Source organism: Trichechus manatus, unplaced genomic scaffold, assembly GCF_000243295.1.
Source record: "Trichechus manatus latirostris isolate Lorelei unplaced genomic scaffold, TriManLat1.0 scaffold00061, whole genome shotgun sequence".
Lineage (NCBI taxonomy): Eukaryota > Metazoa > Chordata > Mammalia > Sirenia > Trichechidae > Trichechus > Trichechus manatus.
Window position 1 is genome coordinate 982,571 of NW_004443997.1, and position 27,632 is coordinate 1,010,202.

At 53.6% G+C, this 27,632-nt stretch overlaps 2 protein-coding genes across 3 annotated transcripts in view; both read right to left on the reverse strand.

Moving 5' to 3' along the window:
* Positions 1-656: 656 nt before the first annotated feature.
* CASTOR1 (cytosolic arginine sensor for mTORC1 subunit 1) lies at positions 657-4,521 on the reverse strand. Its single transcript, XM_004378930.1, has 9 exons — positions 4,370-4,521; positions 3,683-3,753; positions 2,402-2,595; positions 2,185-2,317; positions 1,855-1,978; positions 1,302-1,415; positions 1,060-1,142; positions 881-975; positions 657-735 (listed from the first exon to the last, which is right to left on the reverse strand). Exons 1-9 carry the CDS (start codon positions 4,480-4,482, stop codon positions 667-669), a joined length of 996 nt encoding a protein of 331 aa, XP_004378987.1. The 5' UTR covers positions 4,483-4,521; the 3' UTR covers positions 657-666.
* Positions 4,522-7,372: 2,851 nt separating this feature from the next.
* Positions 7,373-27,632, reverse strand: part of TBC1D10A (TBC1 domain family member 10A) — a 34,052-nt gene continuing 13,792 nt past the window's right edge. The window contains exons 2-9 of one of the 2 annotated variants that reach the window (XM_004378932.3): positions 20,692-20,791; positions 15,410-15,517; positions 11,244-11,350; positions 10,414-10,528; positions 10,262-10,327; positions 9,329-9,518; positions 9,087-9,241; positions 7,373-8,185 (exon numbers count right to left, since the gene is read on the reverse strand). In XM_004378932.3, the coding sequence (XP_004378989.1) occupies positions 7,730-8,185; positions 9,087-9,241; positions 9,329-9,518; positions 10,262-10,327; positions 10,414-10,528; positions 11,244-11,350; positions 15,410-15,517; positions 20,692-20,791 (1,297 nt within the window). In that variant the 3' untranslated portion in view covers positions 7,373-7,729. The remainder of the gene's footprint in view (positions 8,186-9,086; positions 9,242-9,328; positions 9,519-10,261; positions 10,328-10,413; positions 10,529-11,243; positions 11,351-15,409; positions 15,518-20,691; positions 20,792-27,632) is intronic. The other variant, XM_023733697.1, reaches the window with a different exon arrangement.

Sequence of the window (27,632 nt, forward strand, 5' to 3'; positions counted from 1 at the left end):
TCTGTACATGTACTGCTCACAGAGCTGCATGAGAACCGAGCCTGGTGAGGCCAGCCAGCCCCAAGACCAGGGCCATGGGCGGGAACAGAGAGGTCCCAAGGAGGAGCCATGGTTGAGACTCAGACCCAGGTGGCCCCTAAGGACCAGAGCCCAGCCTAGTCACTACAAAGTCTTTTATTAATAAGTCAATAAAAAAGAAAGAGAGAGATGCAAAAATACTTTTCTTAGAGGCCCCAGGAGGGTGGCAGTGTTAGAACTTGCCTGGCAGGCAAGACCACCCAGCCAGAGGCAGAACGGAGATCAGGGGCCCTGTCCAGAAGCACAGTGACCCAGGAGGCTGAGGGGGGTGGCTCGGGCCTCAGGCAGGAACTGTGCAAACACCGAGGCCGCGCAGAGAGTGACGGGTTGGGGGCATCCAGATGGAACCCCCGAGCACCATGTTCCCCTGCGTGGGCAGACACGCAGTCAGGCCAGTGCCTGCCCACTCTGTGTGTGGGTGCACACGTGTGTTCACATGAGAGCCGGTGCCCATAAGCAGCTTACATATAGATAGTGGAACGAGGGGTCCCCCACCAGGAATGGGGTATCGTCCCAGAGCTTGAGGAGATAGCTTAGAGAAGCCCCCAGAGGCCTGAGGGTTAAGTCGCAAACATGTCCCCATGGAGCTCAGGAGCTCAGGGCCTCCTGACGTCGCTGGAGCACCTCGATGACGCTGTTAATACCATCCTCGGGTACCTGCGGACAGGTGGGCAGGGTCAGGGCTGAGGCCGGCTAGGGCTGCCCCAACTTCCTGACCCAGCTGGGACTACTTCCTGTCCCCCCCACACTTCTGGGCCCCAGTCTCCCTCCAGGAGCTCCCACCCCAGCCCAGGGTGCTCACCAGAGCATGGTCAAAGTTGAAAGTGCTGATATAATATGCAGAAATGTCAGCTGCAGCCAGGGGACCCGCGATCTGGGCCACAATCCCACACTCGTCTGAAGGTTGAGGAAGGGGACAGGTGAGTCATCTGCCCCCCCACAGGCCCTCCCCAGCCCCCAGCACACAAGAGCGGCCCTCACCAAAGCCCAGCGGCTGTCCACCGATGCGCACCATCCTCCATAGCTCCCCCGAGGAGCTGGTCAGCAGCAGGTCGCTGGGGAACCTGGGGAAGCAGGGGGTGGTGGGTAGGGCACCCTGCCTGCCTGCCCACAGAGAGCCCCTGGGGCACGCAGCCGGGGGGCCTCCAAGTCTGATGCTGCCTCCACCCTCCCTGGGGCTGGCTTATGGTTATGTGGCCCTCCCAAGTTGGGGGGTCACATACTTTTTCTGTGTCTCGGCATCCATGACGATGGAGATGTAGCCCTCAATGAGGGAGAAGGCAAAGAACGGGATGGAGTTGGGTTCAGGACTGACAGGGGCTGCCTCCTTGGGGGCACTAGGGAGGGATAGAATGTTCAGGGACTCTGCCAGGCAGGCACCCAACCCACATCCATCTCCTCCCATCAGCCTCCTAACCCTGGGGCAGGGGCTGGTACCAGGCAGCCCAGGGTAGACCCTCCATCTCCGGAACACTTTGCTCCCCTGTCCAAGGCCCTAAATTCCTGATTGTGCAGATGGGGCGCCATCTGTTATGCCAAAGACATAGGATCCCAGGGATGAGAGGGCCTGACTAGGGCAGGGGTCTGGAGTGGCTCTGCTGACACAGTTGGAGAGGACTCCAGACACAGGGTCTGGGACCTTCCCCGAACATCAGTGGAGGTTATGTGGGTGTCAGGGACTTCCAGGAACCCAAAACAGGGCATGGAGTTGCAGAACATACGGACAGGCAGAAGATGGTGGGACGGAACATAGGGGACAGCAAACAAGAGGCCCACCTGTGCGAGTAGAAGAGGACATCTATGAGCGTGGTGGCGATGGCTGGCAACGTCTCGGGGTCCAACGTGAGGACACAGAAGCGATTTTGAGGGCTCTGAACAGGATGCACCGTTGGGCTGGGCCCTGCTCGGGAGGGACAGGCAACCATGGGCTGAGGCGCTCCCTAGTGGCCAGTGCGGGAGGAGCCTGGACCAAGCATAGGGTCATGCTCTCCAGGAACTGGCCTGGGTTCTTGGGGCCCAGAGACCCACCCACACAAGGGAAGGAGAAGAGGCCCCAGTGGGAGACGATCCCCTGCCCGAGGTTGAGTGTCAGGGGGCAGCCCTCACCATGCTGGGCACGGGGAAAGCCGTTGCTGGACTCATCCCTGGCAACGGGCACAGGCTCCCCGCCCACCTCACGGTAAATGTCGAACTCCTGGGACAGCGTGTGGATCACCACAGATAGGTCCTGCTCCCGCACCTGGCCACAGGGAGATAGCACATCATGTGGGTCCCCAGGCACTCAGGCCCACCCTGCCCTGCACCAGCGCCTGCAGATACTCACTAGGATGAAGTCCGTCTGGTAAGTGGACAGCATCAGCACCGACACATGGTGCTCGGCCAGTGGCGTGATGACCGAGCGAGCGATCTTGGTGACCCCAGCAGCCTGCACTGCCGTGGCTGCACCGCTGTGGGATGAGACGTTCAGCACCAGCCATGTGGCCTCAGCCACTTGCAGGTACTCGGATGGCGGCAGCTCTGTGGGTAGGGGCACATGCCCAGTCAGGGTCCACAGAGCTGGCTCCTGTCCCTCTCTGAGCCTTAGTTTCCTTGTCCATACCTGGAGGGCCCTGTCAAGGTACGGGCAGGTCTGGAGAATGAGGCTGACCCCCATCCCACCCTAGCTTTTTCTCTTGAGATTTGCACATATGCAAGGACTGAGAAGCACTTTAGAGGCTGGCCTGCTAGGGACTGAAGCATCCCAGACAGACCTGGGCTCAAATCCCAATTTCACCATTTACTTAATGTGTAACCTGGGACAAGTGACTTAACTTCTGAGCCTGTTTCCTCATCTGTAAAATGGGATAACGGTATACCCATCCGAAAGGATGTTCTGAGGGTTAACAGAGGCTTTACACCACTTAGGACCACCAGGGGGCGCCAGCATATCAGGTTGGCTGGGGATGCCCTTTCCCCTGGCCGGCCCCGACTTTCCTGTAGTACAAACAGGGAAACTAAGGCCTGAAGCCCAGCAGTTGGGAGTGGATGGGCCAACTGCCAGTTGGCTGGCGTGACATTCCAGGCCTGGAGGATGGGCCAGGCTGGCAGGAATGGGAGCCAGACGTCAGCTCCACGGCCCAGCGAGGGAACAGGCTGGCATCCAGTCCAGGGCAGGGGCCAGGCCTGGGTGGCTGCTGATCACCCAGCACAGCCAGGAGGCCCCCTAGGACCCCGCCCTGGAGGGCTGGCCGCTCCTGCATTCTTTCCCCAACTCTCCTATTCCGGGAGTTCCCAGGCCAGGGAGGGAGGGTGTGGCCAACATCAGAGAGAAGACCAGGGGTAGTAAGGGCTAGGGGTTTATAGCAGCTGCAGGAACTCCCTCACACACAGCCCCATGTATAAAGCTGTCATAGGACCTTGACAGATCAGAACCACAACCACAACCATTTTACACAACAGCAACCAGGCTCGGAGAGGGGACTTGCTCAAGGGCACACAGCCAGTTGAATAGTGGGTCCACATTCGAACCCAGATCCATCTGCCTTCAGGGACGTAGCTCTTGGGGCACTGGACCCCCGCGTGATGAGTCCCTTCCCGTGCTCCTACGTCCCAGCCCGGTCCCCACCTTTGAAGCCCTCCTCGTCCACCATGAGCGTGTAATCCTCCGGGGTCTCCGTGAGGCTGAAGAACTTGCACCTGGTTGGGGGACGGATACCTTCAGCCTAGGGTGGAGAGCTCCCTGCGCTCCATCCGCCTTGGACAGACAGACATCACGCCGACGCCTTCCTGTCCGTCGGGTGGTCTAGGACCCGTGCTCCCGTCCGGCCTCAGTCTCCTTCCCGGGACAGCGGAGTGTGGGCGCCATCTCCCAGATCGCAAATTGTTTTCCGCCTCTCGACCTCCCTGGACCCCCGCCCAGGCTTCTTCACGCACTCCTCCTTCCCCATGCCAGGAGTCAGCGCCGAGGTCTTTGGGCCCTGGGTCCCCAGGCCGGGCCCTCTGACCTGACGCGAGGCGCTTGGAAGCTCCCCGCAGTCGCCAGGAAGGAATCCACCCGTCTGACACCACTTGGAGTTAAACATTGCTCACTCTAGGCTGTTTGCGCCCCGACTGGCCCTGGTACAGGGGCCTCGCGGTGCCGGATAGGCGGCGGTCCCGTGGAGGATAGGCTTAGGCCAGAAGGCGGCCGGAGGAGGAGCGTCCTCACCACCCACTCCCGCCTGCCCCGCGGCGCCCCTTAGCCCCCCAGCCCTGGCCGGGAGCGACAGCAGAGCCCCCAACCCCATCTGAACCCCCGAACCCAGCAGCGCACCGACTGCGGCGGGGCAGGAAGAGCAGCTTGATGAGCGGGTGGGTGTAGAGCCAAAGCCCGGGGCGGGCGAGGCTCAGGACCCGCACCCGGTGTTCTAGGATGTGCAGCTCCATCCCGACCCGCGCGGAGCCGACCCCGCCGCCAAACAGACCAAGGCCGCGCGGGAGGCAAGACCGCGGGGCGGTACGGAGGCTTAAAGGAGCAGCTGCGTGGACGCGTCCGCGCCGCCTGCTAAGCCGCTGACCCTTCCAGCCCCGCCCCGCCATGCCTCGTCCCGCCCCGTCCCGCTCCCCGACGGCCACGCCCTGCTGGCCGCGCTGCCTATCCGGGGTGGCCACGCCTCCCCCGGGCACCAGCACTTCACCTCGCTCCTTCAGGACCTCGGCTGGCTCCGCCCCTTTGGCAGTAACTCTTGGATCGCTGGCTGACCCCACCCCCGCTGCGTCCTCCACGCCCCGCCCTTGCCGCGCCCCCCTGGGGCTCCGCCCTTTCGCAGGACTGTAGCAGTGCTGGGGGTCAGAAGCGTCTGGAACGAATAAGATCGCCTCTGCCCTTTGGGCCCCTACGTGGGTCTTATGATTGAGGTCATGACTGAGGTCACTGACGCTCGGAAGGCCTGCGAGGCGAACCGGGGCTCGGAGCTGGAACCAGAGCGCTGTCCCCGACCACCTGGGGCATGGAGGGGTAATGGTCCGATGTGCAGCCCCGGCGACCCTGTGATTGGCTTCCTCCAAAAACTGTCGGGGCGCTTTTCTCCCTCCTTCCTCTCACCGGTTGGCAGGGGGCAGGGCCGCTAGAGCTGGCTGGCGTGGGGCTGACAAAAGTCCTCGTCCCCCAGCAAGGGCTGCCTAGGGTAAGTATTGATGCATACATACCCCTCCCTGCTTGGTGAACCCAGCGAATGGGCTGACAAGGGGAAGCCTGGGTCGGCCTGCGTGGTTCCCACACCTGTTCCTCTCACCTAACTTTCAGAGTAAAGGCTCCCCACCAGGGTCACATAGAAAGGGAGAGCCCCAGCCACCTCTGTCTAACATGCCATGAGGTAGGGGGCTGAAGGTGGCCCAGATCTGAGGCTTGAAATCACGCAAGACTAACCAAGCCCAGAAGTGCTTGGTCCAGAAATATCCAGGGCTCAGACTTCAGGGATCAGGCCCAAGAGGGCAAGCCCGTGTGCCGAAGCTCACTGCGTACTATATTTCAGGCCTCCTAAAGCCTGCAGCCAATAGCAGAACTCAGCTGCCGTGAGCACATCCAAACTTGCTTCACGCCCAAGGAGGCTCCCAGTGATGGCAGCCACCAAAGACCTGAGGCTTGTGAGGGCAAACCTGGGTTCATTTCAAGTTGAAGACTGGGTTCTGCTCCAGCCTCTTCAGGTCTAAGAAGACCCCAAGGTTGAGCAGCCATCAGCCTGCCTACACCGGCCTGTGGCAAGGCCAACCATGCTGTGGACCGGGTCTGGCCTGAGTGTCCTCAGGCTGCAGATCTCAGCGGTCTTGAGAATCAGTCCTAAAGAGACTTGGAACCAAGTAAGGGAAAGTGTGCCGCAGCAGGCCTCCTGTTTTCTCTGGAGCCTCTCTGTGGGCAGACAGACGCAAGCTAAGTCCTGAACTCTCCACTCACTGGTTCCTGTGGACACTGCAGCACCACATCCTGGCCGGCCCCTGGAGGGTTGGGGGCAGGGTGTTGCTCAAAGGCTGGGAAGCCACCCTTCTCATCCATGCAGGTGCAGACTGGGTGGAAAACCACAGGGGTGAGGGGTGGGAGGCAGATAGGTTTGTGCAACAGCTGGCCTCCCTGGGCCTCAGTACCCCTGGCTGCATGAGGACAAGACGTTCTGGGTCCCAGGCCCTACTATGCCTGCAAGCTCCCAGGGAGGCTTTCCCGCCCCCTCCTCCCACAGCCAGGCCCAGCCTGGTGACTGCCAGGAACAGCCGCTATTGTTTGACTGGAAAAGCTGCTTCCTCAGCAGAAGGGGGGCCTCTCCCAGGGACACCCTGTCCTCGCCCTCACTAGGCTATGACTGCTGCGCCTGCCTGGACCCTCAATGGCAGAGTCAGCTCACCCTGGGACCCAGGTCAGGAAAGACAGCTGAGGAGCCCTGGGTGCAAATCTGGCTCCATTTCTTCTACAGGGGATGGTTCCTTTCCCACTGAGATCCTCCCCTTCATCATCTGTAAAATGGGGATAATAACAGGCTGGGATAGAGAATAAAGGCTGGGCTGAGGAGTAGCTGATCAGGCACAATCAGGTGACACAACCAGCCTGGCTCGTGGCACGTGTTCTGTCAATAGGGAAAAAAAACAAACAAACCCATTGCCGTCGAATCGATTCCGACTCATAGCAACCCTACATGACAGAGTAGAACTGCCCCATAGGGTTTCCAAGGAGCGGCTGGTGGGTTCGAACTGCCAGCCTTTCAGTTAGTAGCCGTAGCTGTTAACCACTGTGCCATCAGGACTCCAGTCAATAGGAGGTAGCACTTTATCAAGGAGGCCAACTTCTCCCCTCATCCCTCTACCTCCGACAGAGGCCTGGGCTGAGCACGAGAGCATTCATGGACCCCTACCCCTGGCACCAACACCTGACCCAAAGTGAGCACTCAGAACCTCACTGGGGCCTGATGTGGCATCCAGGCCAGGTCTTGGAGGAGGAAGACCCTGAAGCCACCTCCTTAAGGTAATGGGTAGGGACCAAGGCCTGGAGAGCAGGCCCTGCTCTGCCCCAGCCCTGGGATCCTACCCTGGTGCCTCTCATCCATGGAAGATGGTAGACATGGGGCTGAGAGGATGGGGTGGGAGACTGAGGGCCAGGAACAGGGGTGGCCCTGGACTTGGCATCCCCTTTGGCAAATGTGCTCAGACAGGCTCTGGTGCCAGGCTAGGGGCCAGGTATACCAAGGCCAAGGATGGGGGGCTCTGTAGGGCATGAAGAAGAATGCTGGGCCCCAAGGGTGGCACCCCCTTCTGGTCCCTAGTTGAACACCAGCTCTCTACACAAGTCTGTTTATTTCTGTACAAAACCATGTTCCTATTTTACACAAAGAACACCCCACCCTTCACCCCACCCTCTCCTCACACCAGCGTCCCAGCCCTGGGGAGCATCTCTCCAGAAGGAGGAGGACAAATGAGGACCCACCTACTTGGCCCTCACTTCTGCCTGCCCTAGCTGGGCTGGCCTGAGCTCCACTCTGGAGAAAATAAATAAGGAGCCTCTGGCAGAGTCTGTGATGAACCAGTCAGACCCCATCCAGGCCCAGCAGCCAGGCAGTCGGGCCCTCAGAGGATGGGCAGGCCCTAGAGTGTCAGTCTGTGAACCATTGTACATATGTGGAGACCCCGCCCCAGAGGTCTGAGCCCAGGGTTACAAGTAGGTGTCCTCACTCTCCTGGGACGTCAGACTGTCCTGGGAGCAGTGGTGGGCTGAGTTCTGGGGGACCGGGTCCTTCAGGGCCATGTCCTGTGAGGGGCATGCATCTCCTGCAGCAGCTGCCACCTCGGCTTGGCCTGTGGCTGGGGGCTGGTCCAGCTGCCCACTTGCCTTCGCCCGCTTCCGCTGCTCCTTTTGCTCCTTCTGGACCTGCTTGGGCAGCTTGGGCTTGGCTCTGGAATCAGGGACAGGGGCGTCTAGGGGCAGGCGAATGGACGGTGAAGTTTGCAGGGCCAGCCGGAGGCCTGGCTCTGCCTCCAGGATGGCCTTGGCACCATGCAGCCGGGGCGAGGAACAGCATTGCAGCTCGCCCCGAGTCTCCTGCCAGCGCCGCAACTGGATGAGGTGCTCACGCTCAATTTGGCGCTCTGTCACAGGCAACTCCACCACCTGTGGGGCAACAAGGGGCAGGTGGGCATGAGGAGAAGGACCTCCCTCTGCCTCCCAGTCTGGGCCCCTGCCCTCCAACAGCATCCCTCAGCCCTAGCCACTAAAGGCTAACCCCAGAAAGGATGGGGGTCTGGTCCCTGCAGTTGCCACAGTCCCAGAGCTGCATGCCAGGGGAGGCCACTGCTTCAGAGGAGAGAGCTGCGCAGAATTCCTGATTCCACTTGCTGAACTACAGGGCAGAAGGGGAAGGGCTTGGACAGGGCAAAACCTGTTTTCTGCCCACATGATCCCATCACTGCTGCCTAGGCTCAGATTCTGCTCTCCCACCTTCTGGCTGGGGGCTTTTGGGGAATGGCTTTGTGACTGACTCAGTGACTTCCACTTCCTCATGTGGAAGATGGGGATAATGCCACAGCCCTCAGCAGCTGTTCTGAGAAGCAGGTACAAAAATGTGCTATTGCTCTTCTGTTTCTGCCCCACACAGTGGTGTCAGCCCTACCCCTGGCCCAGCCCTTGCATCAACACAGAGAAGCTGGCTACAGCTGTTACCTCATTACAGCCCCTGAGAGACAAAAGATCACAAAGAAAAAATAAACCCGATGCTGTGAATGTGGTGCCAGGGAGGAAGAAGGGGCGTTAGGGATCACAGTTTCCTCTTCTTCATTCCCATCATTCAGAAAACCGAGACAACCACTCACTTAGTGGGGAGGGCCCTGCAAGCCTGTGCCCCACTCTCCTTGTTCAGACAGGAGGATGTGGTCCATCCACATCATCCTGGGGCTGCTGAGTACAAGGCCTGGCACAGGTGACCCACCCTCCAGGGCAGAGGGTTACCAGTCCTCCCCAAGAGGGCCTCCTCCCTCTCTCCTGGTGGGTGATGAGGGCAAGGGGTGGGTCGCACCTCCTGGACCAGGAAAGCCTCCTGCATGATCTTGGGGCTGAGGCTCCGCAGCCGCTCGATGGTCTCGTACTGGCCCTGGCAGGCTTTAAGCTTCTCGGGAGAGCCAAGCGCATGCTTCAGCAGCACCAGCCCCACTCGGAAGATGATCTTGACACCTACAAGGATGAATGCAAAGGGGCCTTTAGAGGGTTTCTCTGGAAATACAGCCTCCCTGTGGGTGCTCCCCCAGCCTAGCCCAGTACCTTCACAAAAGAACATGTCCCAGACGCGCAGCACAGAGCTCCAGGGCAGGGTGCGGGCAAAGACACACATGAACCACTCTGTCATGTACAGCAGTGGGTCAATCTTCTGCCGGCTGAGGTGCTTGTGGGCCACGGGTGACACCTTCTGCAGCAGTGAGAAGAGGATCTCCCCATCCAGCTGGATGGCCTCCTGGGGGACATAGAGGGCGTGACCACCAGAGAGAGACCACCCCTGGATGGCCTCCTGGGGGCACAGAGGCCATGACCTGCACAGAGGGACCACCTCAAGCTCCCACACCAAGCAGGCACGCATCGCTCCTCAGGAGTTTGCTGACTGCCTGCAGGGTGCCTGGCCTCTGCTGGATGCTGGGGATACCATGACAAAAGAGCAAAGCAGACACAGTGGTCCCCCGTGTGGAGGTTACAGTGAAATAGGAAAGACAGACATAAGTCACATGAGCAAAGAGACTTTTGGGGGCGGGAGGATGGGGCTAAGTGTCCTGAACACGGCAGGAACAGGAACACCGGGCAAGCATGTGCTGGAGGGACCCCCTCTTGCCAGTGGTCAAGGACAGCTCCCTGAGGGCTGAAAACTGAGGCGAAGGTGGGGTTGTCAGGGTAAGGAGGTAGAGGAGGGGGAAGAAGAGGTTCCGGGCAGAGGAAAGAGCCTATGCCAAGGCCTTGAGGCAGGAAGGAACTTTGTGCACTGGAGGAACTGCGATCCTGCCCCTGCGGCCAGGAGCTGGAGGCGCAGATGGAGGACAGTGTGGAACTAGTGATGCGGGAGCCAGGGGGACCTGAGCCTAGAAGACCTTGGGACTTTAGCCTGGAAGCCACAGAAGGCTAGGGCAGGAGTGGCCGTGGAGGGGAGGGCCTGGAGAGGCTCCAGAGGGCGTCCAGCCTTGTGCAGGTCCTGAGCCAAGCAGCACTCACTAGTTTCTCACTATAGTAGCCAGGCAGGTACTTCTCACAGATCTGCACGAGGCACCAGAAGGCTTGCTGTGGGTGAGAGAGGCACGTGAGGCCTTGCTGCTGGTCATTCCCTGCCCGATCACCCCCCTACCCACCAAGGGGCCTGGTGATACCTCAGCAGGCATGTGCATGAGCAGAACGGCGGCAATGGGCGCTTGGGCCTGGCAGTAGCCCTCCTCGGGCCGATACAGCGTGTAGGCCTTCAGCACCCGGAATAGGTCCTGCTGGCTGTGCAGAGAACGAGTGGAGTAGGGATGACAAGTGTGACTTTTCCACTCACTGCCCTTGCCTGTGCCCCATTGGACCAGGCTTGTCTCGGCATCTGTACTTCCCTTGAGAAGGGAGGTGACCTGCTCGTGAGGGGTCAGTCTCTCGCTGTAGCACATTCTCACATGACTGGAGGAGGCAGACAGGGTCCCCATTTGACAGTGAGGATAGAGGCTCAAAGAGAAAGCTGGGGGCCAGGCCAGGGCAGGCTGCTGGATACAAGGCAAGGGCGTGCTGGGGGCTGACAGTGCACTCTCATGTGGTAGGTGTGGCCCCTCAGCCAGGCATAGCCCTGCCAGCTTTGGGCCGGCTTTGTCCCGGTTGTCCATCTTGGTCCCCTTACCCTTCACATCTCTCTCCTCCTGCTTGCCACCTGACTCTCCACCCACTCAACCCTAACCCTCTTTCTCTCCAACCCAAACCTGTTGCCAGAAGAGGGCCAGGCTGGGCAAGCTCAAGCACTCTGGGGAGTAAATGATACAAGTTGCCCTGGAGGCAGAAGGAGACATTAAGAGGACTCATTAGATGGGAACCATACAAGGCAAACGCTAAATAGTGGAGATTTGGGCACCCACATTCTAGGCCCCTGAGACACCCAGATTCATTTTGCTTCCTCTGTCCCCTAAGGGACAGGGCTTGGAGCCACTTCCCAGTTCACAAGGCCCAGCCTGCTCACCCATGGCCCCCCCGGGACACAAACATCTCGTGGAAAGGAAACTGCCGGTGCAGGTCACGCTCAATCACGTCCAGCCACTTGGGGTCCCCAGGGGACATGTCCAGCTCCTGGAAGCAAGTGCAAGGGCACACATTAGGGGCTGGGAAGGGCTAGGGGCCACTTCTGGCAGGATGAGGCTATCCTAGGTATCAGAGGAGCCACTACCCAGGGCAATGCCCATCCAATCCCAGCACGGAACCCGGCCTTCTTCAGGACAGGTAAGAAGCCTGGGTGGGGCAAAGGGGCAAGGGAGGAAGGGCCCTGGAAACCCAGGAGTGATCCTAACTCCAGGAAGACCCATGAGGACAACAGTGTCCATCACATCTATGGCTGGAAGTAACCTAAAGGCACTTCATTCAGGACTCAGTTAAATACATACATCGCATCCTTAAGATGGAAGGCTACTCCTCAAAGCAACAGCTACCACCTATTACCATACCTGTGGACCTCACTGAGTCCTTGCCTCAACCCAAAAAAAACAGGTCCTATCATTATAGCCTTTTCATAGACAAGGAAACTGAGGCTCAAAGAAAATCACTTGCCCAAGGTCCCATGGCTAGAAAAATGGTGGAGCTAGGACTGGAAGCCAGGTCTAACCCTACAGCATCCATCCTGATTCCTCTGTTACCCGCCTCCTTGTGCAGGTGGTGAGAGCAGTGCTGGGGAGCTCCAGTCACCTATTCAGGAAGGGGGTGTGTGTGTGTGTGTGTGTCTGTATTCTCCACAAAGTACTGTCTGGAAGGACATTAACCTCAGATCCATCTACAAGTGCTAGGGTTTCAAGAAAGTTTTACTCTTTTCTTTGAACTTCCATGAACACTTTAGCATGAGTATCATTTACAAAACAATAACACTATTACAAAAAGAAAATCATCTCATTTGAAATGTTCTTGATTTGCATGTTGGTTACATGGCTATGTATTATGTCAAAACACACTTAAGATCTGTGTATTTCACTCTATAAATTTATACTTCAATTAGAAAGAAAGAAAGAGGGAGGAAGAGAGAGAGGGAGTGAGAGGTAGAGAAAAGGAAAGGAAAATCTGGAGCAGGGAAGCAGATTAGCACAAGCTGACTGCAGGGCTGGGGCAGCATCAGGGAAGGCTGCTTCCAGGAGAAAGGCCAGGTACTCAGCAAACACACTAAGCGGGAGCAGACCCAGCCCTGGCCCTGACCAGCGGTGACTTCAGACAAGTCCCTTTCCCTCTCGTGCCCCCTAAGTAGAGGTGTCCCAGCATTAAACTAAAGAAACTAGGCTTGCCAGGTACTTAACTAGACAGAGTATTGCAGGAAAAAGCTGATGGCGTGTTCAAGGATGAAAGGCACAGGGAGGGGCTGGGGAGCCCCCAGAGGGCCCTTGAGCAGGCACACAGCAGAGGAGGCTGGGTGTGCAACCTTTAGAGCCCCATACACCTTCATGATATGGGCCTGTGGGTGTCCTGTTTACCCCCAAATCTGGCCCAGGGCTAGGTACTGTCTAAGCACAATGCAGGTTTGCGCTTGTCAGAAAGGGGAGGAGGTTACCACACATTCTCCTGGTGGTTTCCATGAGCTGAGGAGCTGAGAAGGTGCTAGACCACCCATGGATTAGTGAGAAAGAAAAAGGGGTAGCTGAAAGGCCTGTGGGGTGGGAAGAAAGGGCGCTGGGAATCAAAGGCAGGTGGGGACTGCTGGTAGATGACCCAGTCACCTGTCTGGACCTGTAGCCTCAGTGAGAGGCTAAGAGGCATTGGCACCATCATAAAGTGAGGCCACAGAAGAAAATCAGGTAAGAAAAGGACGGGGAAGGTCCTGCCCTGCCCAAGGAAGGAGGAAGAAAGAGCAAGTATAGGCAAAGATGGAGCCACCAGGCTCTGCAGAACCTGCCTGATGCCTGAGGCTGGGGTCAGCTGCCTGGGTCTGCAGTGGTGAACGCAGAGCCTGAGGGCGGCAGCACGGGAACAGGTACATGCTACCACCATCAGCCCTCTGGTCTCACACACCCAAGGCAGCCAGAGGGAGTTTCTCATCCCTGCCTCGCCCTCCTGCCACCACCTCAGGGCCAAGTGCTACTGGCCAACAGCTCTTGCCAGCTCTGTCACCGACAAAGTCCTTCTAGGTTTGTTCCCAAACTACTGTCCTGGTCCCCTGGCCTGCTGCAGGGACCCACCACTGAGTTTTCGTGCATATAGTACTTCCCATCTAGAAGGCCTTTCTCAGCAAATCTACTTACTCACCCATCAATGTTCAAGACTCCATGACAGCGGCCAATTCCTCTTCGTATGCACCACTCCACACACATGCAACACACAGAACTCTGCCCTCTGGGCATGCTGATGTTTGCTAAACTGTGGAACCCAGGAAGCTAGCTGTCCTGCCCAGTTCTAGACTCTCATGCCTGTGCTCTGGCAGCCTGAGGGAGGGAGAACAGGGCCTGGGGTCCCAGGCATCACTGACATCAGCCCAGCTGGAGTAAGCTATGACCCCTGAAACTTTCCCTCCACCAAGAATGCAGCCCCTTGAAATGGGGGGTGGGGGTAGCCACTGGAAAGAAGATTCTGGAGTTGAGAGGCTGCTTAAGTGGAGCCTGGCATTGGTGCTCTGAGAGACAGTCCAGTAACTCTGATTCAGAACTGCCCCAGGCAGTCATTCCACCAGCCTTCCTGCCCCCCTAGGGTCAAGTGCCGCCAGCAAGCAGCTCTTGCCCTTTGCAGGTCAGCAGCAGAAACTCTAGGCCACCCTGCCCTCCCATCTCAGAAAACGGGTTTGGCAGGACAGGAGTGTTCACTGAAGCATGAAGTATATCAACAAATAGCTGGTAGCTGGCAGCTCTGTCACACTGTCTGCCCATTGCCAGTCCCAAGGACCTGGGAGAAACCCTGACCACTCTAGCTGGTAAGCCTGGGCAACCCCAAAGAAGCCAATTGCATCCCATAGTTCCCTAGGGGAGCAGGCTGCAAGAGCTTCCCAGACCAAGTAGGCACCAAGAGGCCCAGTGAATGCAGAATGTTTTACCCTGGACACTCATGGGGCAGGGGGCAACAGAGGGAGTTGGAGGATGTCTTAGTTATCTAGTACTGCTATAACGGAAATACCACAAATGGATGGCTTTAACAAAGAGAAATTTATTCTCTCACAGTTTAGAAGGCTAGGAGTCTAAATTCAGGTTGCCAGCTCTAGAGGAAGCTTTTCTCTCTCTGTCGGCTCTCGGGGAAGGTCCTTGTCATCAATCTTCCCCTGGTCTAGGAGCTTCTCAGCCCAGGGACCCTGGGTCCAAAGGACATGCTCCACTCCTGGCTCTTCTTTCTTGGTGGTAGGAGGTCCCTCTCCTCTCCATTCGCTTATCTACTTTATATCTCAAAAGAGACCAGCTCAGGACACAACCTAATCCTGTAGATTGTGTCCTGCCTCATTAATGCAACTGCCTCTGATCCTGCCTCATTAACATCATAGAGGTTAGAATTCACAACACATAGGAAATTATATCAGATCACAAAATGGAAAACAACCACACAATACTAGGAATCATGGCCTAGCCAAGTTGACACACATTTTTGGGGGACACAACTCAATCCATAACAGAGGAAATGGCTGCAGAGGGCACCCTTGCTGACCACTGACCTCTGAGGATACTGGTTTGGCTCTGCCACCCCCAGGGCTGAAGATCCCACAAGCAACACAGGTGAACCAGTCATAAAGTAGTCCTGTCTGGGCAGGCTTGGGCAAAGCAGGAGAAAGATTAGAAGATGGGAGGATAGGAAGTGTCGAGGGTCCTGCTGGGCAAGCCCCTAAAAGTCCAGAGCTCAGGACTTGAGGCAGTCAGGGAAGTGGTCTGAGTGTCCCTTCTGATGACCAGGAGCTGGGAGGTGGCCCAGTGAGCCCAAGAGAGCTGACCTGAGTGGCTATCAGGAGAAAGAAGTGGAATGGAGGGCAGTAAATCTGTCTACCCATAAGGCCTGTTTAGGGCTGGAGCTAAGATGAGTAAAGTGTCCAGCAGTCACAGGGGAAACGGACTGGACCAGTCTACTTCTTGGTGCGTGTGTAGTTTGAGCACTTGCCTGGTGGTCCCATCAGTTGCTCATACTGCTGAGGTCCAGGTAAGCACATCCAGGACTGTCATGGGGGAGAGACAAGGAAGGGAAACTCACATCAAACTTTCCAGGGTTCTGCTGGAGCTTCACCTTGCCTCCTGATAGGTATTGCCAAGCACGGCCTCGCAGAGAAGGTGGGATGCCCTTCTGGCACCGCAGACGGATCTGAAAGTCAAAAGGAGGGCTGTGTCCATGCACCCACCCACCCAGGCAGCTCCCCGAGAGGCTGCATGCCAGCCCACCCCCAGTCACTGCATGGTGGGCCTTCGGTGAGCACATTAGCAAGACCAGAAAGGTGGACAACAGAAAACTTTCCTACTGCTGCTATAATACAGATCTTATGGGGTGGAGGGAGGTGCAGGTGTGTGTCTACAGGTAGATATGCCATCTCCAGGTGATGGTGGAGTTCCCTTAGCCCCGCATTCCCTTGTCCAGTGACAACACAAGCATTTCTGAGGTCTACCAAGAATTCTGAACCCTCCATAACCATTTTTCCCCCAATGGCTGTGATCTTTCAGAAGTAGATCACTAGGCCTTTCTTCTGAGGCACCTCTGGGTAGATTCCAACTGTGAACCTTTTGGTCAGTAGCCAGGCGCTTAACAGTTTGTACCACCCAGGGACTCTCCCATTTTTTTAATCAAAATGGAATCATACAAGCTGGATGTGCCCCATGGGATACCACCAGAGAGAGATCGGCAGAGCTGCAGTCTCTGGGAAGGTAGCTCACAGCTGACCAGGAATATAATCCTAGGCAGAGGTATAGCTTGGCCAGGTTCGGGGGCAGTGTTTAGACAGCCAGCCTAGAGAGAAGAAATCTCAGGAGAACTCAGAAGGAAAGATGGAGAGCTGATTAGAAAGGCTGCCTCTGCACTGTTCACAATAGCAAAAAGATGGAAACAACTTATGTGCCCATCAACGGATGAATGAATAAACACATTATGGTATATTCACACAATGGAATACTACACCAACAATAAAGAACAACGATGAATCCACGACACATCTCATAACATGGATGAATTTGGAAGGCATTATGCTAAGTGAAATTAATCAGCATCAAAAGGATAAATATTGTATGAGACCACTATCAGAAAGGCTGCCTCTTTGTTTTGATCGAGAATCATCTCTTCCCCTCCCTGACCATCAGCCTGGGGCAGAGGCAGTAGCCTGGATGGTGTCCTGATCCAAATGACACCAGTCTTCCCCATCACTCACAGACTGGAAGGGGTGAGGGATAAGTGTATGGGGTAGCTCGTGACCCAGAGCTACTGCTCAATTCATGCTAGTTGTTCTTATAGAAGGAGCCCTGGTGGTGCAGTGGTTAAAGCACTCACCTGCTCACTGAAAGGTCAGCAGTTCAAACTCACCAGCTGCTCCTCAGGAGAAAGATGTGGCAGTCTGCTTCCATAAAGGTTACAGACTTGGAAACCCTATAGGGCAGTTCCACTCTGTCCTATAGGGTTGCTACAAGTCAGAATCGACTTGATGGCAACGGTTTTGGTTCTTACAGAAAAAGGCGGCCACTGCCAAAACCCAGTGTGAAAAAACTATCATGCCTCTTACAAATGGGAAAACTGAGGCATAGAGTGGAAAAGGATTTAGGTCGCACAGTCAGACACCACCACCTCTTATCTGCAGCCCTCAGGCTGGTGGGATCCAGCTCTATGTACTTTCCACTTGACTGACCTCTTGGAGCTGAACAGGGAAGGCACGCTGGGCTCCTCCTGGGCTTGGGGCCAGAATAAGCCTCTGAAGGCAGCTTCCCTGACTGTCCTCTCAAGGTCAAGGGTCAAAGAGGATGACGGCAAGAGCAGGGGCACCACTCCTATGGAATGTGGTGGCGGGGGTTCCAGAGGAATTGGCTAATGATACCCTCTGCATGAAGCAGCCTGGCCTGGGATGAAGGGAGATGGGGAACACAAGGTAGTGGAAACAGCACATGGCTATGGGTTTGAATCCAGTTTTACCATACAACAGCTCTGTTGACCTTGAGCCAATCACTTCTTATGAACTGTAAGACTGGAATGACAATACCTACTCTGCATAGTTGTTGAGAGGATTCTGTTAGAAGGGGAAAAGTGTGCCTAGCTTGGACCTGACACACTGTATCTGCTTAATAAATGATGGCTTCATCTCCACCCTCCATCCTGGAACCTTGGCTGACACAGAAGCCCCAGGGCTTCAGGCGCATATCTAACTTTCCTTCACCCCCTCAAACAGTCAAGTGTAGGGAGAACAGAAGCCCCAGCTTTACTGATGACCAGTGCAAGCAGGAGAAAACTTTCCAAGTGTCAGAGATAGTCAAGAACCAGGAAAGAGACAGGCAGCCAGGCCAAGGGCAGTAGGGGAAGAGCAGCTGTGGCAGTCACAGGAGGCAAGCTGGAGCTTCTGGGACTGCCTGCAAAGGCGGGAGAGGAAGGTAACTGCCCCAGACCCTGAGAACAGTTTCCTGCTGCTGTGGAAAAAGGGTCTCTCCTTAAGGAAGCCACTTTGTCTGGGCAGGCTTTGGCAAATGGATGGCCCACAGCCACAAGCCCTCAGGCTGCCCCCAGGGCCAGGAGGGTTCCCTGAGAGGCCTTGCCCTCACCACATGGGCATCCAGGGCTCAGGGAGAGCCAGGAGTAAGGGCAGCCTTTGCCTCTGTGACCTCAGTATCCTCCTCAGCACAATGGTGCAGGAGATGGTAATCTCTACCCTGCCTGCCTTAGGAAGGGAGCTATGGTGGACATCAGTAAAGATAAAGCATGAGAAAGTGCTCCAGTAAGCAGAAAGCTAAGGGATTACATTCTCTGAGGCTATACCTCAGGAAAGAAGGTCTCTGATGACAGCTGAGTGAGGCCACATTCTTGCCTGCTGAATTTGGGAGGGCAGGGTCACAGCTTGAACAGACTCCAGGGCAGAGCCCCACAGGGGAAGACAGCATTTCAGTCACAGCCTGCCTCCCTGCTGCTGAGTTCTGACCTTGACACAGCTGGGGTTGAGAAGGGCACCCTCCAGCAGAGCCTGGTCCTTCTCCTGGGGCCTCAGGATGAGTCCAGGAGAAGAGCTAGGTCTGGGGCCACTTCCTGAGACAGGTATTGCCCTTCCTATGCCATGACCTTCCTGAACAAACGAAAGGAGAGCCCAAGATGATTTAGAAAATAATACTGGAATCATTTATTCCCTGTCCTTGAGCACAGAGAATGTGACCCAGCTGGAGCTGGGCTCACAAGAACTCACAAGGACACATCAACTGGGCCCTGAGGTATAAAGACAATAGCTAAGATAATCTTGGAAAATATCTTTTAGGGAAATTTTCACATAAAGCTGATCAAACAGAACACAAAAGACTTTCCACTCATTCTTCTTCTATCAGCATTTAGTGAATAGAAATTTGTTGGCCCAGTGAAGACCCTCCTGACTCTCGTTACTGAAACTTGTACCGATGATTGTTAAGAAAGACAATCTGAAAAGGCTAAACTTTCAATCGTTTTGCCCATTTGTAATGTTAATATATATTGATGGCTCTGTAACTGGTCTTTGGACTCTGGCAGACATGGCTGTGGCAGCATGCTTGTCCGTTTTCCCACTTTTGTCTGTTCTGTGATATTTCCTTGGACTCGGGCAGACGTGGCTCTGGCAACATGGCTGTCCGCTTCCCACTTTTGCCTTTTTGCATATATGCCGAATAAAACTTTCTTTTTGCTTTTTTTTTTTTAAAGAAAAAAGGAGAGCCCAAGCCTCCATGGCCAGGCAGGAAGAGCTTCCAGGGTAAGGCTAGTACAGCCATAGCTGAGGCGGCAGCGGTGGCACCGTGTAGCAGTCCCCTTCCCAAGTGGTGCTAGCAGAGGGCTAGGGCCTCTGGATGAGGTGGGGAGAAGCACTCCTGTGGTAGCTTCTGTTGGGCAGGGGCAGCCCTCAGGCTCTAATCACAGTGCCAGGGAAGCAAAAGGGAAGAGGAAGTGCTGCTGGCTGCTCTTCAGAGAGGAGCTCCCCAAGGCTCCCCTCTGGAATCCATTTGCAAGGGAGGCTGGGGCATGGCCAGAGCCACAGTCCCTGCCAGCCACAAGTCACCACAACAGACAGCTAGAGAGCTAGCTGAAGCTAGACAAGAGCCTGAGGGGTGAGGTGAGAGGAAAACAGACCCCAGAGTTAGGCAGGAAGCAGTTAAGGAAGGCTCAGAGGAAAATGAGAAAGATTTTCTAGTAAGTAAAGAAGAAAAATGAATGCCCCAAAGCCCACACAGAACAGCAAGAAAGACCTGGGTTGGCCTTTCCTCCCACAGGCACAGGGCTTTACAGTCTCTAAGGCACTTTAGTCACCACCTCATGGAAGCCAGGCAACAAGACTATCGCTCCCACTTGACAAGGGAAACAGAGGCTGAGAGCATGAAGTGACTTGCCCAAAGTTACACAGCTAGCCATGAGCAAGAAGAGAGGAAGGGAGTGGAGCTACGCCCAACCCACACCTGGCCTGTGGTCTGCACTTTCTGCCATGTCCTGTAGCCAGCTGCACCAGCCTGGACCAGACCAGTGTGTCAGCTAATGACTGTGGGAAACTGCGCTGAGAGACCTCAGCTGTGAGGCTCTGGACAGGCGTCCTCAGGCTAGCTGAAGACCCTCTGGCCCAAGGAGCAGAAGCTGCAGAGGGTGGCCAACGGTATCACTACAGACAGGAGTGGTGGGCAAGGATGCTCCTATGGGGGAAAGAGCTAGTACCTAAAGATAGCCTGACTTGAAAAAGACCACAGGGTGTTTTCATTTTTATAAGATAGTTTTTTAAATGTGAGGCTACTTCTGTTGTTGCTTGGGCGAGGAGGCAAGAGAGAAGTCAGCAAATTAAGGCACCTTATTTCAGTGGTTAAGAGTGCCAGCTCTGAGATCTCAGTTCTGCAGGCCATTTAACCTAGGCCTCATCTGTAAAGAGGAGCTACTACTACCACCAACCCCAACAGTGTATTGTAAGGACTGTCCAAGCCAAGTTCCTGACCCACTGCAAATGTTCAACACACATCAGCTATTACCAGTATTACAAAGTTCTTCCTAACAGGTGGTAAGCAAACTTAAGGACTTCTCCCAGGATGGCTAAAGAAAAGCTGTAAGAGGTTTAGGCTAAAAGTGGCTTTGAAATTTGACTCCAGGACAAAGTTCTGTGTTCCTCTGAAGTCATCTGCCAGGGCCTGAGTGAAGGCTGGCCCTGTCCAGCTTCTGTTTCCCATCTCAGGGATGGCAGACGGGGGGATACCTAAAGCAGTCTGACTGTTGGCGAAGCCCCTGCTCCCCAAAGCTGATGAGGTTCCTCCCTTTTCCTCCACCTCCCCAGGCTGCCAACTCCTAGCTCAAGGCCCAGGAACCCTCACCTTTTTGTGCTTCTTGGCCATCCATTTGTCCCAGTTGTTGAGCATATCCAGCCACTTGGATTCCCTCTGCCTCAGCACCTCCAGGGAGACTTCCTCCAGCCTGTGGAGCAGAGGGCAGGGCACGTCAAAGATGCCAAGAGAAATATAGGCCCTGGTTTAAGTCCCAGCCACCAGCCTGGTTGGGCTGCCATTTCTTTCCCTGTTCCCCCACCCATGCTATTCCCTTGGTAGCTGCTAACTCATCAAGTCCCTAAAGATGATGACAGAGAGAACTCTGCCCCTGCCAGGAAAGTGTAAGCCAGAAAGGCACCAGGTTCAAGTACCCATTCCCCTAAAGTGCCAAGGGGCCAGAGGTCACCATGCCTCTCTAGAGGCAGAGGCCTGAGTGTCTTCTGTACACATCAGTCCTGGGTCTGACTCGGTAAATAAGCCTCTTCATAGGGCCTGTGTGCAAGGTGCAGGATTGGACACAAAAACTAGTCAAGCAAGTATAGAAATATCATGCTCACCTCTTCACCCAGCAAAACTAGTTATTCATTGTTTCCCCAACTATGCCCCAGCCCTTTCCCACCTTTTAACCTTTACTCATGCCAGTCCCTTTGCTGGAACGTTTTTCAAGTTGTCTCTACCTATCAAAATCCTACACACGTTTCAAAGCCCTGTCAAATACCACCTCTTGTATTTGTTCAACATCTATTTACTGAGCAGCTATTAGGTGCCAAGCATTGTTCTAGGGCTAGGGTCCTGGGAAGGCTGTAGGGAAGCCCTCCTGTGACAAAAACAAAGTCCCTGCCCTCATGGAATTGTCATTCTAGTGGGCACTGAAAGTGGGGAAAATACCTCAGCATCAAGACCCACCCCAGGCAGGCAGACCAGACCAACTCAAGCTAAGGCACCAACTCAGGCTGAGGCAGGCTAGGGTGGGAATCCCTGGCTTAGCCAGATGGTGTGTCCAGTGCATGGGCTTCTTCCAAGGAGTGAGCTTCTGGGAATTCATGAGTTTACATACCTCTGAGAGGCAAAGAGGACGAGACTAGCATTTGTAGGCTGGGCACTCTACATATGCTTTTTTACTTAATGTACAGAGTAATGCTGGTTAAAAAAAAAGAAAGGTATTTGTGTATCTCTCCCTACACACACAAATATACATACACACTCACTCTACTCTTAAAATCATTTTAAAGTAGTAGATTATGGATCTTTTTAATTTCACCAGACATGGTGGGGTTGGGTTGGGCCCAGTCCTTAATTCTCTCTCTGCCGGAAGGAAATGCACTACTGTGACTTACTGGTTGGAGGAACAGAGGGCGGGGCCCTGGCAGAGCTGGGGCCTCAGAGACACAAAAGGCAGGGCAGGTCCTTTTCCTTCAGTGGTCTTTATCTGGGAGGCAGCACAGGTCTGACAGCAGCCTTGGAGCTAAACAACCGAGGGTCTACAGCCCAGGGCAAACTAGCCCCCCTCTACACCCTGACACAAACCACCCTCCTCTTGAACTGTTACCCATCTCACAACCTAAAGGCAGAACCAGGACAGGAGAACACTCCCTTTCCTCCCCTCCCTAATGCGAGAAAAGCAGGGATCAAGCCTTTAGGTCAGGTAATTTACAAAGGAACAGGGGTTTCCAGGCAATCCCCAAACATGCAGGGAATGGAAACCAAAGACCCACACAACCCAGGCCATGCTGCCTCCCACCAGCTACAATGCACTCGCTTATGCAACAGGTCAGGGGATGAACCTTCTAGTTAACTAAACGAAACGGGGTGCCCACAGTGAGTCAACAGGAAGTTCTAGCAGTTGTGGATGTAGATAACATCTGATCCAGTTCCTCCAATGTACAGATGAGAAAACTGAGGCTCACAGAGGGAAAGGCTGGGATTACTAGATTCCAAAGAATTCCCATGTATCACATGCCCATCTGGCCCCTCAACCCCAGGTCTGTCTTTGTTGATAAGATCTGACTGCAGGGCCTTAGCGATACCCATTCTCCCAACTACAGATATACAGAGAAACTCGTTAAAGTTGAGTGTTCTTTTAACTGATACCAGAAAACAGCTTTGGCAGTTTCAGAGCCCCAATATCAAACCTCAAACCAGAATTTCAATAGGGTACAAAACAAACTACCATGTTTCCTGGATTTTAAGACACCAGTGATTTCAAACTATACCACTGATTTGGCAAAACCTTCTCAGAAACAAAAACTCACCACTACTACTTTAAATGTACATGTCAAGTGAAAGATCCATTTTGATTTTTAAAATCTTAAATTGGGAAAATTTTGAGGAAATGCAGGCATTTGAACGACTTCTCCTCCAACAGCAGAGGAGTTTAATCCACCTGGAAATGATGAGAAGGAAGACACTGGAGATCTGGCTGTATCTCACACTCAGCACATTACATGCTCTCTAACTGCAGGTAGACTTCCCTTTATGCACAGGATGTGCTCCTGAAAAGCTGCAGGCTATCCATTTTTTAAAAACCAGAAGCTTCAATTTCCATCTAGTCAGTCAGAATTTTAGAAGGCATCTGATCCAACGGCTGTCTAATAGAGAAATTCTTTCTACAACAGGCAAGTTGCTTCCCCTCTCTGAGCCTCAGTTCCTATATGTTTGGACAGCCTGAATTGTGAACTGACCCTCCAAGAATGTCCAGAGAGAAGCTATGAGATGATGTTGCGACCAGGAGGGGTCCCTACCAACAGTGTGACGGTGCCGAGGCCTGAGGTGGCTTTCTCCTGACAGTGGAGGGAGAGCATGAGCCAGTATAAGGGATCAAATGGCCCATGGGGGATCCCTCCGGTCTGAGGGCCTCACTCAACCTCCAGAAAGCCCCTTTCCTCAAGGTGGCCTGAGGCAGTCTCTGCAACCAAGAGATTAATGAGAACCATCTTTAGCTACCCATCTACTTGGACACCTTCAGGGCAGGGCCTCGTTATCATCAGGTGAAGCCACTCTACTATTGAACAATTTCTGCTGTTAAAGCTTTCTTTGCCATGTGTTATGGACTGAACTATGTCCCCCAAAAATGCGCTGTAAATCCTAACCTCTATGCCTGTGGTTATAATCCCATTTGGGAATGGGTTGTCTTTCTTACGTCAATGAGACAGGATTCATGTAGGGTGAATCTTGAGTCAATCTCTTTTGAGACATAAAGGAGACTAAATGCAAGCTAGCAAGCAGAGATAGGGGAAGAGACATGCCAAGCCATATGAAGACTGCCCAGGAGCAGAAGCTCAAAGAGACAAGGACCTTCCTCCAAAGCCAACAGAGAGAGAAAGCCTTCCCCTAGAACCAGCACCCTGAATTCAGACTTCTACCCTCCTAAACTGTGAGAAAATAAATTTGTTTGTTAAAGCCACTCATTTATGTTATTTCTGTTATAACAGGACTAGATAATTAAGACAGAATTTGTACCGAGAGTGGAGGGCTGCTCTAATAGACCCCTGAAATGTGGAAGCAGTTTTGGAATTGGGTACTGGGTAGAGGCTGGACAAGTTTTCAGGTGCCTAATAGTAAAAGCCTAGATTGCCTTGAAGAACTGTTGGTAGAATTATGGATGCCAAAGGCAATTCTGGTGAAGGCTCGAAATGAGAAGAGCTATAGAGAAATTCTCTATCGTCTTAGAGAATACATATGGCACCAGCAACAGAATGTTGCTAGAAATGTGGACGTTAAATTTGCTTCTGGTGAGGCTTTCAAAGGAAATAATGAATATGTGATTAGACAATGGAGGAAGGGCGAAGCTTTTTATGCAGTTGCAAAGAATTTGTCTGAATTATGTTCAAATGTTTGGCAGAAGGTAGAACTTGTAAGTGACAAATCTGGATATTTGGCTGAGGAGATTTCTAAGCAAGATCTTAAAGGGGCCACATGGTTTCTCCTTGCCGCTTATAGTAAAATGCAAGAAGAAAGAGATGGACTTAAAAATGAACTGGGCAAAATAAAAACAGAACTTAAAATTCTGTTGTACAAACTAAGGACATGTGTCCTAGAATGTTCACCAAGGACATGGCTACACAATCTTTTGTTAAAGACATTAAGCCTGTGACTGATGGATCAAACCAACTACCACAGCAAAAAACCCATCAGCTTAGACTGAAGGGGACAGAGAAAGAACAAAAGGAAAGAACACTGTCTGCCTCTTGGAACTCTACAGGCAGGAAACAGGACAAAGAAGCTACATCTGTTGTCCAAGAAAAGAAAAGGGCCATCCCTGGAGCAGCTCACAGATCAGCTGAACTGCTGGAAAGAGCATGGGAAGAAGGGCCTTCTCGGTTTCAAAGGGTGGGGCCACGGTCTCCTAGAGTCAGATCTTCACCAACTCGGTCCCAGAGTGTGGGGCTGCCATTAAGGTGTGCCAGGGGGATGACGTTCCAAAGCTGAGGGGGCAGCGCTGCCATGCCCAAGGGATAGAACAGAGCCTGCCAGGACCAAGGGGGTGGGGTCACTACTCAGATTGACTAGGAGAATGGGGCCGTCCAAAGCCAAGGGAGCAGAGTTGCCATCCCAGTGGGCCTGGAAGGTGGAGCTGAAGCCTAGGGCTGAGGGTTCTCTACCCAGAATAAAGAAGGCACGGCCAACACCCAAAGTCTGGAGGGCAGGGCCATTGCTCAGATGGTCTCAGAGAATAGAGGACTTTTTTTCAAGCATTGACTTGCTTGGTGCCCATTTCCCTTTTCCTCCAATTTCTCCCATTTGTAATGGAAATGTCTACCTTGTGCTTGTTCCACCATTGTACTTTGAAAATAAATAACTTGTAGTCTAGATTAAATAGGTTCACAGATGAAGAGGAATTTTGCCCCAGGATGGAATACACCTAAAGTCTCACCCATATTTGATGCAGATGATTCAGAAGACGAGATTTCAGACTTGGAGTTGATTTGAGACTTTTGGGATGATGTGATGGGGTAAGTGTGTTTTGCATGTGTGAAGGACATGAACTTTGGGGGGCCAGAAGGTAGAATGTTATGGATTAAACTGTGTCCCCAAAAAATACATGTTGTAAATCCTAACCTCTATGCCCATGGTTATAATCCCATTTGGGAATGGGTTGTCTTTGTTATGTTAATGAGACAGGATTAGTGTAGGGTGTGTCCCAAATCAAATTCTTTTGAGACATAAACAGATTAATTGCAAGCCAGCAAACAGAGATGGGGGACGAGAGATGCCAAACCACATGAAGATTGTCTAGGAGCAGAAGCTCAAAGAGACAAGGACCTTCCTCCAGAGCCAACAGAGAGACCCCCTAGAGCTGGCACCCTAAATTTGGACTTTTTAGCCTCCTACACTGCAAGAAAATAAATCTCTGTTTGTTAAAGCCACTCATTGATAGTATTTCTATTATAGCAGCACTAGGTAACTAAAACACCATATTATGGCAAAATTTTCCTGATACCTTCTACTCTCCTCTGAGGCCAGCCAGACCCCTCTCATACCAGACAAACACATGCTTATCCCTTGTTATCTACCCATCTCTACCTGGAATGCCCTTTCTTCTCCCTCCTCCAAGTCACGGTAACCCTTCAAGGCCCAATATAACAATAAAAACCACAACTTCAACAATAACAACAGCAACAGAAGCAACAGTAACCATTTATATATCATCTACTATTTACCAAGTTCTTTCCAAATGCTTTACGTACATTATCTATGTAAATTTCATAATCTTGTCGTGTGCCATAGAGTCCATTTCGACTCATGGCGAGCCCATGTGTTACAGAGTACAACTGCTCCGTAATGTCATTATTCCCATTTTACACAACTAGAATCCAAGACTTAAGGTTAAGTGACTTGCTCAAAGTCACACAGCTGTAAGCGGCAGAGCTAGGACTCAAACACAAGCTGGCCTGACTCCAAAGCCCATGCTCTTGACCCTTGTACTACATTCCTCTGCTCTGCAGATGAAGCCCTCAGCCTCCACAAAGATTACCCCTAAGGAGCCCTGGTGGCACAGTGGTTAAGAGCTCAGCTGCTCACCAAAAGGTCTGCAGTTCAAATCCACAAGCTGCTCCCCTTATGAGGCAGTTCTACTCTGTCCTACAGGGTTGCTATGAATTGGAATCAACTCCACAGCAATGTTTTTTTCTTCTTCTTTTTTTTAATAGCCCAGTGAGGTAGATCTCTCATAGACTACCCATTTGGCCCATGAGAAATTTGAGTATTCAAGGAGGTTGTATGACTTGGGCAAAGTCACCAAGCTCCTAAGTGGGTGGTGGAACAGGACTTCCCTTCTGCCACAGTGACTCATGTGCTGCCTGACTCCTCTGGGAAGGCTGTGGGGAAATCAGGCCCCTCTCCAGATGCCACTATGTGGCTCTATCTCTGGCCTCTAAGCCCCTGGAGACAGGGCCCCAGTGTTGTGACTGTCCCACTGAGCAGCCTGCCCATACACATCAAATGCTCAGTGAAGTCAACACACCGGATGGGCACAGCTTGCAAGCACAGTTGGAGAAAGCAAACCTGGGCAATCTGTCATTTGCTGGCCGCCCTGTCTCCTGAGCAGGAGAAGCAAAGAGGAGACAAAGGTGGGCAGTCAGGGAGTGCCTGATTCCAGAATCTGTCAGGCTCTCTGGCTGAGCTAGGCACAGCCGTACTGTGCCATGCCATTCCCAGTCCAGGCCATGGCCCAAGGGGGCAGTGACACTCTACTGACTGCCTGATCTGCAGGCTCACAGTTCCCTTGCCCTCTCCCCAACTGAGGTAGGAGGCTTCCATGAGCACGGAGGGACAAGACAGGTTCTAAGGCTACTAAGACCAAAGGCTGGGGCTCTCTCCCCTTCTTCCAGAAATCTGTTTTCTGCCCAAGCACACCTCAGTCCTTCCAGCTTGACAGACTCAGCCAGGTGTGGTACCTATGCCCATGACCCCTTTATCTTATAGGCCCCAAGGAACCAGTCTAGCCCTCTCCTTCCAAGCCTCATTCTTCTCACTAGCCCCAAAGGAAG